Source organism: Hippopotamus amphibius, chromosome 1 (assembly GCF_030028045.1).
Source record: "Hippopotamus amphibius kiboko isolate mHipAmp2 chromosome 1, mHipAmp2.hap2, whole genome shotgun sequence".
Lineage (NCBI taxonomy): Eukaryota > Metazoa > Chordata > Mammalia > Artiodactyla > Hippopotamidae > Hippopotamus > Hippopotamus amphibius.
Genome location: NC_080186.1, coordinates 167,914,572 through 167,931,412, shown reverse-complemented (window position 1 = coordinate 167,931,412; position 16,841 = coordinate 167,914,572). Strand labels below are relative to the sequence as shown.

The 16,841-nt window shown below is 32.7% G+C and overlaps 1 protein-coding gene across 2 annotated transcripts in view; it reads right to left on the bottom strand.

Annotated features, from left to right (window-relative positions):
• KIF3A (kinesin family member 3A) overlaps positions 1 to 16,841 on the bottom strand; it is a 65,025-nt gene continuing 48,184 nt past the window's right edge. The window contains exons 9-19 of one of the 2 annotated variants that reach the window (XM_057735376.1): positions 13,002 to 13,100; positions 11,214 to 11,285; positions 9,117 to 9,125; positions 5,904 to 6,060; positions 5,478 to 5,658; positions 5,153 to 5,263; positions 4,669 to 4,794; positions 3,483 to 3,536; positions 3,072 to 3,140; positions 2,351 to 2,475; positions 1 to 406 (exon numbers count right to left, since the gene is read on the bottom strand). In XM_057735376.1, coding sequence (XP_057591359.1) covers positions 358 to 406; positions 2,351 to 2,475; positions 3,072 to 3,140; positions 3,483 to 3,536; positions 4,669 to 4,794; positions 5,153 to 5,263; positions 5,478 to 5,658; positions 5,904 to 6,060; positions 9,117 to 9,125; positions 11,214 to 11,285; positions 13,002 to 13,100 — 1,052 coding nt within the window. In that variant the 3' untranslated portion in view covers positions 1 to 357. The remainder of the gene's footprint in view (positions 407 to 2,350; positions 2,476 to 3,071; positions 3,141 to 3,482; positions 3,537 to 4,668; positions 4,795 to 5,152; positions 5,264 to 5,477; positions 5,659 to 5,903; positions 6,061 to 9,116; positions 9,126 to 11,213; positions 11,286 to 13,001; positions 13,101 to 16,841) is intronic. The other variant, XM_057735370.1, reaches the window with a different exon arrangement.

Below are 16,841 nucleotides of genomic sequence, written 5' to 3'. Positions count from 1 at the left end.
TATTTTGAATATCTAGTTATCTAAATATACAGTATTTGAGTAAATCACTAGCAGATTTATGTATACATTTAAACTGCAACTCTCTATAGTATGAGCTATTCCCTCAACTTCCCTGCACAGTATAAGTTGAAAAGTAATATGACAATTTGAACAATTACCAGTTGTACAATTTTAATGTTATATTAATATATATGGACTAAAAGTTATTAGGTAAATTATTAGTTCCAGTCTTACTCCATGATCTACAGCTTCCATTATTTGAAATTACACAAAAGTCTTCAGAGTTTTAATTAAAGATTTTGTCCAGGCATGAGAATATCACTAATTTTTATTTTGACTGTAAGTAAGTCTGTAACATTATTGAAGCAAAGAGTCAATTACAGTTTCAGGCTTTGCAGAACGCTTTCTGTTTGGAGAAGAGAAAAAGAAAACATGAGTGCTTTCCTAAAAGAATGAAATGCAAACACTTTACATTATGTAGTAGATAATACAAGGCAGCCATAGAGTCTAGAAACAGGCCAAGGTTTGACATGCTTGACCATGTTAAGAGATCAATTAATGGCTGCCTTTTCAGGCTTGGGAAAGGTCACCAAGAGCACAAGAGTGAGCACAAGAGCATTGCACTCCACTCCACCACTCAGAGTGATGAAGGAATGAGTGAATGATAAACTGGACTAGACAATGTGGACAGGCCAAGTGGTCTGCATGCTTGTCAGATTTGAACCCCCTGATTATCTCTTCTGGGGTATGCTAAAGGTGCTGGCTTATTCAGTGAAAATCAGAATCACAAATCATCTGAAGCAACACTTCACAGATGACTGTGTAGGAACTGATGGAAATGCTCCATTAATGTATCATGTTTACTGTAGTTTTGCTTAGCACACCGAACTATGTGTTTCTAATGAGGAATATCACATTGAACATTATTAAGTAATGTAATATAGTATCAATAAACCATTGTGTATATTTGTCTATATTCATGGCCATTTACTGTTTTCATAACACAGCAGGCTAATTTTGGTATACAAAGATGCTGGGTTTGGCTCATCTAATGTTATCTCACATGTATTTTTTTTTTAGATTAAACCAAAAAAGTACATATTTTAAAAAGAGCATTCTGAAAACTGTATCCAACTACGTTATCAAATTATTTGCTTGTATGTTTTAGGTCCACACAGTTTTTAAAAAATGACTAAAAACAGAGATCTCATGTAAATAATCCTGATTTCTGGCTTCTCCTTTGAAACAACAAGATCCCAAAACAACGGGCCCTCCTTCCCCAAACTAACTAGAAACAGGGTAGCAGCCACTCACTTCAGACAGATTATGTTCCATTTTGTCCCAGCACACACCACTGCCTATTTTTCTCCTGCACTGAGGCCAACTGTCCTACCATTTATCATCATCCTTGCAGTGTTAAGAGGAAAATACCTCCATTAAAAGTGGAGAAGTCAAAGATACAGAGGAATTCGTGTTTCTTTGAACTGATTTGCTTCATTCATTAATATTACATGCATGGTTTCATTGGCACATGAAAAGCTTTTAAAGTCTGACATCTAAATGCTAAAGGATGTACAAATTTGTACACTTTTAATATGCTACTGATTCCTCCTCCCCATGAGGAAGGTTGTCTATGACATTATGTCTATGAGAGTATGTAACACAAAAATATTAAAACTTAGACTTCATCCTACATGTAACTCAAAAGTCTATGTACTCAAAGTAGGGAAAAATATAAGCTTATTATCTCCTATTATTTCAGGAACCCCAAAGTCTTTTAGTCAGTTTAAATAAGCTGAACAGTACTTGATGTAGGGAAGGAAAAGAAGAAACAAGCTCCAGCCCAGGGCTTTCACATCCTGATTTACCTGGGCTATATTACAAAACATACAGACTACTCAATAATCAAAACTAGCCCCCAAAGGAAAGAAAGAGAAGTTTTCTTTAACTGGTGACTGAGGAAATCAAGATTCTTGGGGTAATATTCATGACAGAAAAATGAATAAGCTGAATACAATACCTTGGGAGTCTACCAGGCAAATTAATTAGCATCTCACTAGAACAATTAGTGTAAGGATTAAGGAATTAAGATAGTAATGACTTATTACACATTTGGAAAGAACAAAGTAAATTAAAAATAAATTCTACTATTTTGGAGGGCTAAAGAAGTTGGAAGACCTTAACTCTTTAGCCAGATTTTATTTACTCAAATCCTAACTACATAACGACTTCAATATTTAGTTAAATTTATCAGCTAAAATGCTTATCACGTTAACTAAATTTCTTTTAAATTTACCCAATTTGAAAATCTCATTGCCTTTGGCTCATGGGACTCAAAGACAGTTCTTACCTTCTCCCTGTCTTTGGTCTTGCTTTCCCCTTTGAAGTCCGTGGCCTCTCTAATCTCATCAAGGACTGCCGTAGGCTTTCCTCAGTATAGGCAAGATACACATGGGAAAGGTCCACTTCAAAGGGCTATATGTAAAGGAAATAAACACAAGACATTCTTACAGGAAGAATTTAAACCAGATTTGCGAGAAGATTTAAAATACTAAATAAACTTCTAGAAAAAAGCCAAAGACAAAACCAAATAAATATCTAAAGATATCTTTTTCTAATGCCACTTATTTCAAATGCATTCACCAAGCACTGGTGAAGAAGTCGTGACACACTATAAATTCCTTAGTAGTAAACTGTTGGTGTTTTCCCTAAAGTTGCCACTTCCTCTTGTTGACCTAAGTCTAGGACCAGCTTTGAAAAGGACAGACATATTCTAGTCGCCAACCAAATGCCCAAGGCCCAGAGAGATGGTGAAAAGAATCTCCAAAGAGGACTCCTTGCCACTCCTGTGGTAGAAATGATAAGCCTGCCATCACGACTGAAGGTGAGCAGAACTGTCCTAATAATCACCCCATCCTAGAGCCTCTATTCTCAAAAGATTAGCCCATTTTTCAGCCAAGCTGATTAACAGATATCATGATGATAACACAATTTAGTGACCCACATTCCTATAAAGAACCAACTGTAGTTGTTTTTTCATTTTTGTTTTTTTTAAGAAAAAAAACTCTTACATCTTTCTCCTTTTTATCAGGAACTGGAGTCTGCTTTCTCATGTTATTTCCTGTGTAGGCAACACATTTCTCAAAAAAGGAAAAAAGAGGAGGAGAGAGTTATCTTAATTAGCAATTAATACTATGAATGAGGCAAATTACTATGAGATATACTGATGGTACACTCATAAAACATGATTTGAATGCTGGAATAGAAAGGGACCCAAAGGTCATTCAGTCCCATATACCAACTTATACCATCTCTACTGAATATTCTGTGTGTTATAATTATTAAAACATCTTATCCACCCCAGTGGATTCTCATTTGATTCATTCTCTGGGCCACTTTTCTCCCCATTGTAGCCAGCAAAACTCCAGTCTACAGGAAGTATTCCATACGTATTTCATGAAAGGATGAAGGTAAATACTCACTAGCTGCCATTCTCCTATGTCTTCATTCCAATGGACATAGTTTTCAATCATTTCCTTTTAAAAGAGTCAGAGATAATCTACTTTTAATATTTAATAACATTTAAAAAACCAAAAAATATTCAAGGAACTAAAATCTTAATATATAGTAAGTGAAAAGAGTTAAGTCTCAAAACATTATATACTGCATGATGCCCCTTTTATAAATTTAAAAATACACACTTTCAAGGAATATATGTAGATGCAATTAAACTATGTAAAATAAAAAGCAAGGAAATGAAGAACATGGGATTCAGGATGGTGGTTACCTTGAGTTTGAAGAGGTAAAGGGATAGAAGAGGGGAGAGGGAAACCATTTGGTTAGAAATAGGTCACTATCATGGTCCTAGCTTTTGATTTGGGTGATAAGTTCACTACAAAATAACTAACTAAAGGTAGGCCATTCAAGGACCATCAAGAACAGTGTACTGTGAACCAAATATTAATTCTGTGTACCTGAGGTCCAAAGGAAAAAAATACTAAGGCTTATATTCAGGCAAGTTTCTTAAAGTTGTTTATAGATTCAAAATAAATTAAGAAAAATCAATATTAAAGTTTACTAAAATGTACTGGAAAGATAAAAATTTGGGGAAAAGAATAACAGAGGCTCAGATTTTTAAATTATACTAGTATTTAGAGTTAGCATCTATCTAGAGATGGTAGTGATTACTGCACAACATTGTGAATGTACTTAATGTCAATGAACTGTATTCTTAAAAATAGTGAAAATGATCAATTTTATGTTATGTATATTTTACCATCCCCCCCAGCTCCAACACACACACACACACACACACACACACACACACACAGAATTAGTGTCCATAAACAGGGAGAAAAAGCACAGAAGTTTTGTTTATTTCATTTATACGATAAAGAATGTTGAAAGGATAAATAGGACCTATACCTTTAAGTGAATTACATGAATCTGGCCTTCCTCCCAAGGACTAACAAATCTTATTCAGATACTTAGAATTATGTATTAAGAAAAGTAAACAGCTAAAGTGAAATGTGATGGCATTAGTTTAAAAAAATCTTATCATTGGCAACTGAAATGTAAATATTTACCACTAATTAATTTAGAAATTATATTTCTTTAGTCCTTAACCCCTGCCAAGTGACCTAACATCTAAGAGAACTTCCCACTTACCTGATAATCCTGAGGTATAAAGTTATCAATAATAAGCATCTGAAGTCGAAGCTCCCGGCTAAGTTGTCGAATGTTCTCCAGGAGACCTTCGATTTCCCTCTGATGTTCTTGTTGGAGATCAGCCATCTACCGGAAAATCAATGAAAAGACTAAGGACAAACAAGATTTTAAATACAAAACAATTCCATCTGACATATGGCAGTTGGTCTAGGAAACCTTATAAGAGCTTATCCAGTTCTTTCACAAAAACAATGGACAGAATAACACTATCTATCACTGTCTATTCCACATTATTAGTTAAGGTTGGAAATAAACAATTTAGCTTAATAGCTGAAATTAAAAACTGCAAATAAAGGTGAAAATTTTACTTCTTTAAAATTGTAAGCACACATTATGATTCTTTTAGGATTCTTAATCATACTTAAAGAAATTCTTTTCTAAAAAAATTCAAACTACAATAATAGGTAGTTTCTAGGAGACCAACCTCTGACTTCGCAGCCATCAGCATAGTCCAAACTTTCTTTAATTTCTTGGTTTTCCCTTGTGCTTCTTCTTGCAAACTGGTATACTTTTCTTCAATATCCAAGCGTTCTTGCTATGACAAAAAGTAATAAAGTTAAGAATAATTTTCTTCATTAAATTACAAGTTAATCATGTAACAAATGATATAAATGTTTAGTAACTATTATCTCTCAAAGCAATCCATCGATACGCTTTAAAATTTTATTAAGATTATAGATATTCAGCTTTTACTAGAAAAGTTAAATACCTTAAGTGAAGCATCAACCAAAAACAAAAATTCACATTACCTCCTTTTCCTCAAGCTCTCTGCGAAGTTGCTCTGCTCTTTTCCTCCTTTCTTCCAGTTCCATGTTGGATTCCTCAAGAAGCTTCTCTTGTTCCTCAGCTTTCGCCAACAAATCAACACCACCAACAATTACCTTCTTCTCCAGTGCAGATAATTTCTCTAGCAAAGACTGATGCTCTTGTCTGTTAATTAAAACAAGAATACTTTATATCCATCAATTACCTACTATCCTACTAAATTTCCCCAAATTTAACAAGAATTTGGATGTAAAATTTCAAAATAGGAATATAATTATGTAACATCTCTATCAAGCTACACAACTGTGTAGTATTGCTTTTAATTACCATTCAATTTTCTTGCTTATACATCCTATGAGAAAAACCCAGAAATCTAAATCACAAATCCATCTCAATTCAGTAATACTCACTGGGCCTTAAGAAGATCTTTTTCCCGTTTCTCTAATTCAGCTCTAGCCTTGTTTCTTTCTTCTTCTTCCATGTCAAGCTTTGTTTCAAGTGCTTTTCTCTCCTCATCAATTTTTGCTTGCATTTCAACCATTTTATCTGGGGAAACTTTCTTTTTACCTATTTGAGTCATTGAATTACAACAATCACTTCAGAGTCAATGTGTCAGACATATAAATTATTTTCAATATAAAAGATACATTCCTCATGAATACAAAATCAAATGTCAACATTTTAAGGAAATCAACTGAATAACACTTTATTTCTATTTATGTTCCTAGATCTTTTTAACTAACTGCTAAATTCAAACTCTTGTCCAACTGTGCAATAACTAAGAACAAAAGTAAGTGAAAAAGAAGCATAAAAGATTAGCAGGGCAAAAAAAAGAGAACGAAAGATTAACAGGAAAACCAAATAAATAAAAGCAAAGATCTCTGCGTGTCCCCAAATAACACACATCGTCAAAAAAGCAATGATTATTTAGTTACTTTTTTTTCTGATAACCAGGTACAAAATGAAGTGGCTTCTCAAAACACCTCCCCACAAAATTTATTAAAGTAAATGAATAAATAAAAGTTACATGTAGGTATAAAATGTACAGATGAAAACATCAGGCAGAATTTATAACAAGTAGTTTTCAAAATATATTTTCAGGTTTTCTAAAATTTTGTTTGGTAAAATTACTTGAAAGTATTTTATTGCATAGTATACTTTTAAAGAAAGTAATTCTATACAAATTATATAACAGTTACATATTAATTAACCAGACATTTTACAGTTGCTGAGCTGTCACGATATATCATCATATATTAAATAAACAACTAAAATAGCTTGTTATGATGTCAAACTCAGCATCCTAAATCTCCCTAAGTCAGATTAAATATTCCAAGTGTCAATATAAGTAGAAACACTACCAAATAATACAGCTAGAAATACAGCTTCAAAATGATTATTTTGATTATAATGTCTAGTAGAGTGTTTCATATACATATAACAGATGTTCGATAAAAGTTCACTGAATGAATTTCAAAATCATAAAATTAAAATGAAAATTCAAAAAAAAAGAAAATAAAAACTAGCTTATTAAACTGGTTATGAAACTGAATCAAAGATAATTCATTTCTGGTAATACAATTTCTTTGAAACATACTTTCCTTCAGGAAAACAATCAAATTTTTCGTAGAATTGGTCTGAGGCTCTCCTGAAAGCTTTCTGTCATTCTTAACTTCCTTCCCAAAGGACCACAGAAGAGTGTAAAGTAGAAGAGTTTACAAGCTGTTAATATCTCCACCAAAAGCTAACCCCTCATGCTAACAAGGAAAGAGAACTGAAACATAAAGATGATGGAGATATGTATCTGAATAAACTCTTTCAGGAACCACGAGATGATGAATCATTCACAGGCTTTAATTCTTCGGGTTAAAATCATATAAAACCCCCAAAAGGTTTAAAATACACTACCCTTCACTTCTATAGAAATACAAGTCTAAAGCAAACTAATGTCACAAAACAAACAAGTTAAATAAAAGAGTAAACAGAAGCACTGATCCAAATTCATGCTTTGGTGTGGTGTGATTCATTGCAATCCCAAAGTCAGGGGGTAGACCTGACTCTGCTGGCTTCTTTGGCACAATCACCTGTACTGAACATTCTGAATTACACTGTTAAAAAATAATTTAAAAAAGTAATATAACTCCTATTCCCAATAAACTCCTAGTAAGTATTACTGATGGGAAATCCTATTTCTTAGAAATTTGAGGGGGGAAGTACTAGTTCAGGTATAAAGTAAGTGCATGCACTAAAAAATTATAACTTCCTTTCCACTTCAAAATTATAAATATTTAAAGAAAAAATGGCAAATACGTTACGATAAAAAATGTATGTGTGAAAACGATATGTGTATAGAGTAAACGGTCTCATCAACACATGTACATTAATTTTTTAGGTTCTTAGGGTTGCAACTGTTTTGTCAGTTAAAAATATATAGTTTCCAAACCCATTAAGAAGCAGTACAATAAATTTTACACACAGAAATACAAAAGTACATGCATACTGATGAATTACTACTATGCATGAACTGCATTAGTTATTCAAAACCATTCAGGTAATATTTTCAAACTGATGTTTTAGCAGCAAAAATCTTATCGTGCTCTTATAGCATTTTCATGAAGATGACCATGTATACACAGCTAAGTTCAGTTTCAAAAGTCTGATATTTAAGCAACATATTTTAGCCAGAATCAGTCTGATAAATCATATTTCTCCCCAAATAATATTTTAAGCTAAATGTGAATAGGTACCAACTCTCCTAACCAGGCACTTAAAAACATGGTATCATGAAAAGTCACTTTTACAGTTTTTTTTTTAAAGATTTTAAAAAAATATTAAACAAACCAACCAACCCACCAAAAAAGAAAAAACCCTTTTTCTTCTAAAACTGTAAAAATTCAGCATAAAATTTCAGGTAAAAAAATCTAAAAAGAATGTTAATGTCATAGAGTATTTAATTGAGCCAAACAGGAGTGGTCATATTTTAACTTCCTGTCTACCATGTGCTCTAACCAAAATTGTCAAGGTGAACTTTGACAAGGTAAAGTTAAAGGGAAGAATTTCAGGAAGTGTTAACTGAATTAATTTCATTTTCATTACACGAGTACCTACGAGCATACACAACCAGCAGCAAAGCATCTGAATCCTTGCTTCAAAAAAAAGGAGAAAAATGCTTGAATATGAAATCATTTATATTTGTATCTTTAAAATTTGGCCTAATGGATCTTTAAGAATTTAGAAAAATGATTATGCCATGTAGTTCTGGTGATGTATGTATTTTTGCTGTCTATTTTGTTAATTAGGTTTAGAATATCCAATGTGTTTGTCACTGTCAAGCTAATATTTCTGAATTGTTCCCTTAAGAAGATTATTTGGAAACAAAAATATTCCTAATACTTTCCTCAATAAAAACTGAAATAAATTTTTTAAAAAAGAATTTAGTAAAAACCGAAGTTTTTTTTTTTTTCCAAAAAAGCTAAAGTTGAAAGATATTTTAAAATACAAAGACAGCTACTTACCTTGTTTAAAAAAATCATTAAATTAAAAAAATGTAATGTGGTTAAATAACAAAGTTCTTTATAGTTTAAATAATTGTACCACATGGAGTGCAAATCAATCACACCAACCTGCTTGATCTTTCAATAAGAAGTAGTAAGCAAACCGTAGACAGGAAGCATATGCACAGAGACGAGGAGGAAAAAAAGAAAAAACATTATTTCTTTTGTAAAACAAAGAAAAATCTATAATAGCATTTATTTATAAGCATAGGAATAAATCACTATAAAAACTGAAATAGAGCAGTTTTATACAAAAAGAAAAGTATATTCAACACAATCAGAGATAATTTAAGCAAGATAATAAGAAGATTAATTTAAGATTACAATTCAAATCAATCTTAAGAGCTCACGCTGACTCCCAAACTCCTGTAAATATAACAGTTCAGCAACAAATGGTGGACATGGAATTGGGAACCTGCTAAGACCTGGGAAGTAATCTAAAAGGGCGAAACAGAAAATTAAGCCAATTTTAAAAATTCATAAGTTAAAAGTAGCAAAAGTCATGTTGTCCATTTTCAAAATTTCCCAATTCAATGACCTTCTAATAAAAGATACATTACAGGTGTGCCCCCCTTTAAGAAAATCCAACACAAAAGCTTCAACCAACTAAACAAATGAGTAATTTCTAGTGATTATGTGATTAACAAAAGCATTTAATAAAGAATTTTTAAAGAATCAATACAACTGGTTTCCCAACTTGATTCATAAGCAATTTTTTCGGAAAAAACATTTATTGCATAAAGTGAAGTACACCTGTATAATAAACTTGCATTCAATCTATTAGTAGACTGTTAAGGGAATTATAATAATGATTCTATAGAAGTAATGATCAATTGATGATTCAAGCAAAGAACACCTAAAAAAAAAAGCCATTCATATTTTTAAAAAGGGAAAGTACATACAAGTTACACACAGCAACCACATGCTGGGACAACCATCTCTCCACTTCACCAACACATCCATGGTGCAAAAAAAGAACTCAATGTTATATGCTAGGTACACAAAGAGTAACTAAAACTGCTTCAGTTGAACAAGGTACAACTCATTCCATAACATACTTTGATGTAACTATTTTTAAAGGATTAAAGTAAAATTTTAAAACAGAAAATTAAATAATGCCTCCCACCCAGATATTTTCTTATATTTTGCAATTTATAATACAAAATGAGACTGCTACATGGTTTCTAAAGCAATTTCATATATTTTATAAGTTAGCCTATGAAATTGCCTTGGTAAAATGCAAAAATTGACAATAGAGAAAATAATTCCTAATATTCTTGGAATTCTTTCCCTAGAAAGCTAAAAGCATAAGAACAATAACCAAATGTTTTTGTTATTAGTTTTGGAAAGGTAGGTATATAGATAATGCTTTAAAAAGCAGTAAGCTGCAAGCTAGTATAAGAAAGCATCAATTCTCTTTTCCTCTGAAACTAAAATATAAAGTTAGCAATACTTTTCAACTTAATTTATTAAATTATGGTTTAAGAAAAAGCCTTTAGGTTTGAAATAAGTCTAGGTAGATCCTGTATAAACAATTTTGTGTGGATCTGAATTCTCTAATCATACCTTAGAAAGTTTCTTAAAATCAATCAGGCAATTTAGAAATAGGGATAAAAGGCCATTTGAAATAAATACCATTCAATTTATCTTTACTTGCTTCAAACTTTACATTTTTCTTTATTTGGGAGCTTTCAATCTTAAGCTACCCCTAAGAATAGGACACCGAAGCGTAAAATCTTTGTAACTACAAGACATGTTATAATGGGCACTGGTGTACTTCCAAATATAATGTGTACCTTAAGAAATTCAAGATTTCGCTATTACAGGTTCCTTACACTGACTAGGATGTATCATGGAACATAAAAAGGAACCATAAGAGTTATTCTCATATACAGCTTACTAGCTCTCTTTACATTATCTCAACTGCAAAAGCATGAATCTCTCTTCCATTGTCTCAAACATAAGCTTAAGCATATGTTTTAACAATTATGGTTAACTGGAAGCAATGAAGAGGGAAGGAAAAATCATCACATGCTTTGTTTTACTGAGAAGTCCAACATGTATTCTTTAAGTAATGACAGGGAGCGGTGCAGCATTTCTCCAATGAAGCCCATGGGTTATGGAAAAGCCAAAGCTCTGTTAGAGAATTTAAGAGCTACCACTCACTAGGCAAGAACTTATCCAGAGGTTTCTCTATGACAGAACATGTGGAGTCTGAACTACTGCTGCTGCTACTGCCTGGAAGACAAAGAAATGAGCCCAACGGGAACCAAAGAAAGAGGAAACAAGAAAATGAACACATACACAGAGAAAAATTCAATTCCAGAGAAAGAATTTTAAAGCACAATCAAGCGTTGTATTAAAGAACCAAAACTTACTTTTCCTTGAAACCAGTCTTGTTAGTCTATGCAGTATTCTCTAATTACAAAGCCATACAGGGAGATTAGAAACTGTATTCCTTTAAGTATCCACTGTGGGCAAGCCCCACTCTTCACTTAAAATATAGTAATTCAGAGGGTTGGAAATGACAAGAATAAAAAATAAACAAGTCATTTGGTGACATTTAAGTCTATTTAAACCATTTAGGTTGATAAGCTAAAGGAAGCGAGTTTTAAATTTTAAAGTCACGTACAATTAAAATTACAGGAATGATAAATTACCCTTTAATACAGACAATTTGGTTTGTCTCCAAGTTCACTCTTTCACCTCCAAAACATCAAACTATCACTACCAGATGTAATTATATATGTTTAAGGTTTCACAGCAAAACTTTGAAAGGCTTACTGAAATTTTTAAAATTTCTAAGCCTGGAAGGAAGATATATTACTATTAAATATTTTAACCTATTAAGCAGTGGCTTTTTTTTCTATTTAAAACTTCATTTTTAACAAATCCATTATCTGCTTTAGCTTTGAATAGTTTACTCTGTGAAAAAAATAGGTGTGAACACAAAACCATTTCTCTAAATTAGGGCTCAGCAAACATTTCTGTAAAGGGACAGATGACAAGTGCTTTAGGCTTTGCAGGCCATACAGACGCATGTGAAGGCAGCTATAGACCATATGTATAAACAAATGAGCATGGCTGTTTAATAAACTTTTATTTACAAAAACAGATGGTGGGCTGAATTTGGCCAGCAGACTACTTGCCTACTCTTGCTCTAAATTATATTTTTCCTGTCTTTTGAAAGACTCTTTATGGCTTTTAAATTTGGCACTCCTGATCAAGCAGTGATGGGTTTATTTTCAGCAAGAACATTTTAATAAGACAAGCAAAATATGCACCAGCTTGAAAACAATGATCCACATTAATGGAAGAGAGTTCTGAAATAAATATTCAGGATAAAAGGATTTGAAATGTAGGCCATTATAATATGTCCATCTCTTCTGCATGTCATATATATCTTTATCACAATAAACACAGTCTTAATTCATACTTGGCAACAAATGCCTGGTGTAACAGGTGAGAATGAGAGTACATTTTATAAAGAGAATACATTTCACATTCTATTAAAAATAGAATCCTTCTACAAATTTATTACTTAAAAAGTCAATGACTTCTAAAGCCTAATCACGTTTGAAGAAAAAATTCCACATTATCCTAATTTCCTAAAAAATTTAGATTCCTAACATAGATAAAAGTTCTCACATTAAATTAAAACTCCACATGAAATTTTAAAATGGTATATCCACTATCATAGATTTTTATGATTCTAAACTGTAAGAAAAAAAAACCCAGAACATATTGTATGCTGATTCATCTAGAAATAGGAAATCAGTATAGGAGGCAAAAATAATGCAAAGTTAACTGGTATATGGCATACTTCCTCTGTTCAAATTGCTACCACAATTAAAAATGGCAAAACAAAAGGCACGCACTCAACAGCCTTAGGAATGTTAAACCATCATTAGGCAGCAATCTCATTTAGTTTCTAGAACACTAAAATGAACTTACCCCTTCTTTTTTTCCTTTTCTCTCCATCTTCTCCAACCTCACCCTCTTCATCATCATCCTCTTCTGACCCACTGATATCAGAGCCCGATATTTCTTCCCCTTAAATAGAAATTTAATACAATGATGCTTATTCTGTACCAGGTCACTGACTATTTAGGAAATGCCTACATCAACTTTCTTCATTAAGTTTTTGTGCCCTAATCAAACCTTATTTTAATATTCCTAGACAGTATATCAGATATGCTAACCTCAGAAATAGATACGATGAACACAGAGGCTTTATTTTTAAAGTTCCTAAAGAGAAGTTAGCTTCTGATCCATTTAAAGTTTCAAATGATTGGTTTCAGTACAGTTCTAAATGCTGGGTTTTTTGTTTTTTGTTGTTGCCAAGATTTTACTTTATTCTGTATTCCACTGTAGCTCAATCTGAGTGCAGTTTAAAGTATTACATACATAGTACACTTATTTGAGATGGAGATGGTGGCAATAATATAGGTAACAAAACTATTATTTTAATTAAAAAAACATTTCTTTTTTGAAAAATATATAAGTTGATTTTCATAATGAACTTTCTAACCACAAATGTTCAAATCAAATCAAGCTTAAAAAGGAAAAAAATAAACTAACATTTTCATACAGCTTTTATCAGAAAATTTTTCCAATATATTTTCAAGTAATTCTTTCAAATACCCATCGGATTCATCAATTCATTTTTCAGAGCCTAGTACTATGTCTGCCTCAGATATTCCTTATTGCTTCTTAGGTTCTGCAGGTGTTCCAAGCACTTACTTCACCTCAATAGCCTATGATGATCTTTATTTTACAAGCTATATATCACAGCTTTACAACTTTTTCCACCCCCTTTATACTTCTCACTGACTTAAAAAAAGAGCAATATGAGATGCTTACCTCTGCTGCATTACTGACAGCATTTCTTACTATGATTCATGAAACTGATTTTCTTACTAACAATAATAGGATATTAAAGAATACATCAAATTTCTCTCAATATTGATTAATATTCAAAAAAGAATAACAGTGTTGGAGAAAATATTTAAAGTATTTCACAATGTATTTTGTTAAAGCAAAGATAGAAGGCAAGTTTTATGACGAATTCTGCCTAAAAAGCAAGAAATTAAAAGACATATTCTAGGGTTTTTTAAATTAAGAATTCTAAATGTTACATGTTAGAGTTATTATTTCATTCTTTAAAAAATATGATCACCTTTGGGACTTCCCTGGTGGCGCAAGTGTTAAGAATCTGCCTGCCAATGCAGGGGACATAGGTTCAAGCCCTGGTCTGGGAAGATCCCACATGCCATGGAGCAACCATGCCCGTGCGCCACAACTACTGAGCCTGCACTGTAAAGTCTGCAAGCCACGACTAATGAGCCCACGCTCCACAACTACTGAAGCCCGTGTCTACAGCCCATGCTCTGCAACAAGAGAAGCCACCACACCGCAACAAAGATTAGCCCCTGCCCTCCACAACTACAGAAAGCCCACACACAACAATGAAGACCCAACACAGCCAATAAATAAAAAAAATAAATTTAAAAAAATATGATCACTTTTGGGAAGGATTTTCTCCTCAGTTTTCTGTTTAAGATTTTAAATAAAAGATCAGAAAGAGAAATTAAGGAAACAGTCCCATTCACCACTGCAACAAAACGAATAAGATACCTAGGAATAAACCTACCTAAGGAGGTAAAAGACCTGTACTCAGAAAACTATAAGACACTGATGAAAGAAATCAAAGATGACACAAACACACGGAGAGAAATAACATGTTCTTGGATTGGAAGAATCAACATTGTGAAAATGACTATACTAACCAAAGCAATCTACAGATTCAATGCAATCCGTATCAAATTACCAATGGCACTTTTTACAGAACTAGAACAAAAAAATCCTAACATTTGTATGGAGACACAAAAGACCGTGACTAGCCAAAGCAATCTTGAGAGGAAAAAAAAAAAACAGAGCTGGAGGAATCAGACTCCTTGACTTCACAGTATACTACAAAGCTACAGTAATCAAGACAATATGGTACTGGCACAAAAACAGAAACATAGATCAATGGAACAGGATAGGAAGCCCATAGATAAACCCATGCACCTATGGTAAACGAATCTATGACAAAGGAGGCAAGGACATACAATGGAGAAAAAAGTCTCTTCAAGAAGCTGAGCTGGGAAAACTGGACAGCTACATGTAGAAGAATGAAATTAGAACACTCCCTAACAGCATACACAAAAATAAACTCAAAATAGATTAAAGACCTAAATGTAAGGTCAGACACTACAAAATTCTTAGAGGAAAACATACGCAGAACACTCTATGACATAAATCACAGCAAGATCTTTTTTGACCTACCTCCTAGAGTAATGGAAATAAAAACAAAAATAAACAAATGGGACCTAATGAAACTTAAAAGCTTTTGCACAGCAAAGGAAACTATAAACAAAATGAAAAGACCACCCTCAGAATGGGAAAAAAATATTTGCAAATGAATCAATAGACAAAGGATTAATCTCCAAAACAGATAAACAATTCATGCAGTTCAATATCAAACAACAACAACAACAACAACAACAAAAACCAATCAAAAAACTGGCAGAAAACCTAAATAGGCATTTCTCCAAAGAAGACATACAGATGGCCAAGAGACACATGAAAAGCTGCTCAACATCACTAATTATTAGAGAAATGCAAATCAAAACTACAAGGGGGTATTACCTCATACTGGTTAGAATGGGCATGATCAGAAAATCTGCAAACAATAAATGCTGGAGAAGGTGTGGAGAACAGGGAACCCTCCTGCACTGTTGGTAAGAATGTAAATTGATACAGCCACTATGGAGAACAGTAATGAAGCTTCCTTAAAAAACTAAAAATAGAATTACCATATGACCCAGCAATCCCATTTCTCGGCATATACCCAGAGAACGCCATAATTCAAAAAGACACACGCACCCCAGTGTTTACTGCAGCACTATTTACAATAGCTAGGTCATGGAACCTACGTAAATGTCCATCAACAGATGAATGGATAAAGAAGATGTGGTATATATATACAATGGAATATTACTCAGCCATAAAAAGGAATGAAATTGGGTCATCTGTAGAGACATGGATGGACCCAGAGACTGTCTTACAGAGTAAAGTAAGTCAGAAAGAGAAAAACAAATATTGTATATTAATGCATATATGTGGAATCTAGAAAACTGGTACAGATCAACTGGTGTGCAAGGCAGAAATAGAGACACAGATGTAGAAAACAAACATATGGACACCAAGGGGGGAAACGGGGGGGAAGGGGAGGAAGAGGGAGGTGGGGGGGGAGGGATGAATTGGGAGCTTGGGAGTGCCATATATATATTAATATGTATAAAACAGATGACTAATAAGAGAAAAAATCAAATTGTAAACTTTAAATATATAGTTTATTGTATGTCAATTATATCGCAATAAAACTCTTTTTAAAAGAAACAAAAAGATTTTAAATAATTCATTCAACCTGTTTATTTTTTAAGAGGCATAAAACTGTCATCTAACACAGTGATCCCACTTTTAGGACTATATCACATGAAGTAATTCAAAAGAAAAAGAGCTTATTTGTACAACAAATATGTTAACTTAAAAAATCAAAAAGGAATAATTAAGCTAATATTAACACAAATCAGTACTACATTACCTTCAAAGTAGTTATTTAAAATTACTACTGTCCAAATATGAAATGTCTAAGAAAATAAAGGTAACTCAGGGGGAGGAGTAAAATATACACTAATCATAATACAGTATTTGAACCTGCAAATAAAAGACGGAAAGAAATCACAG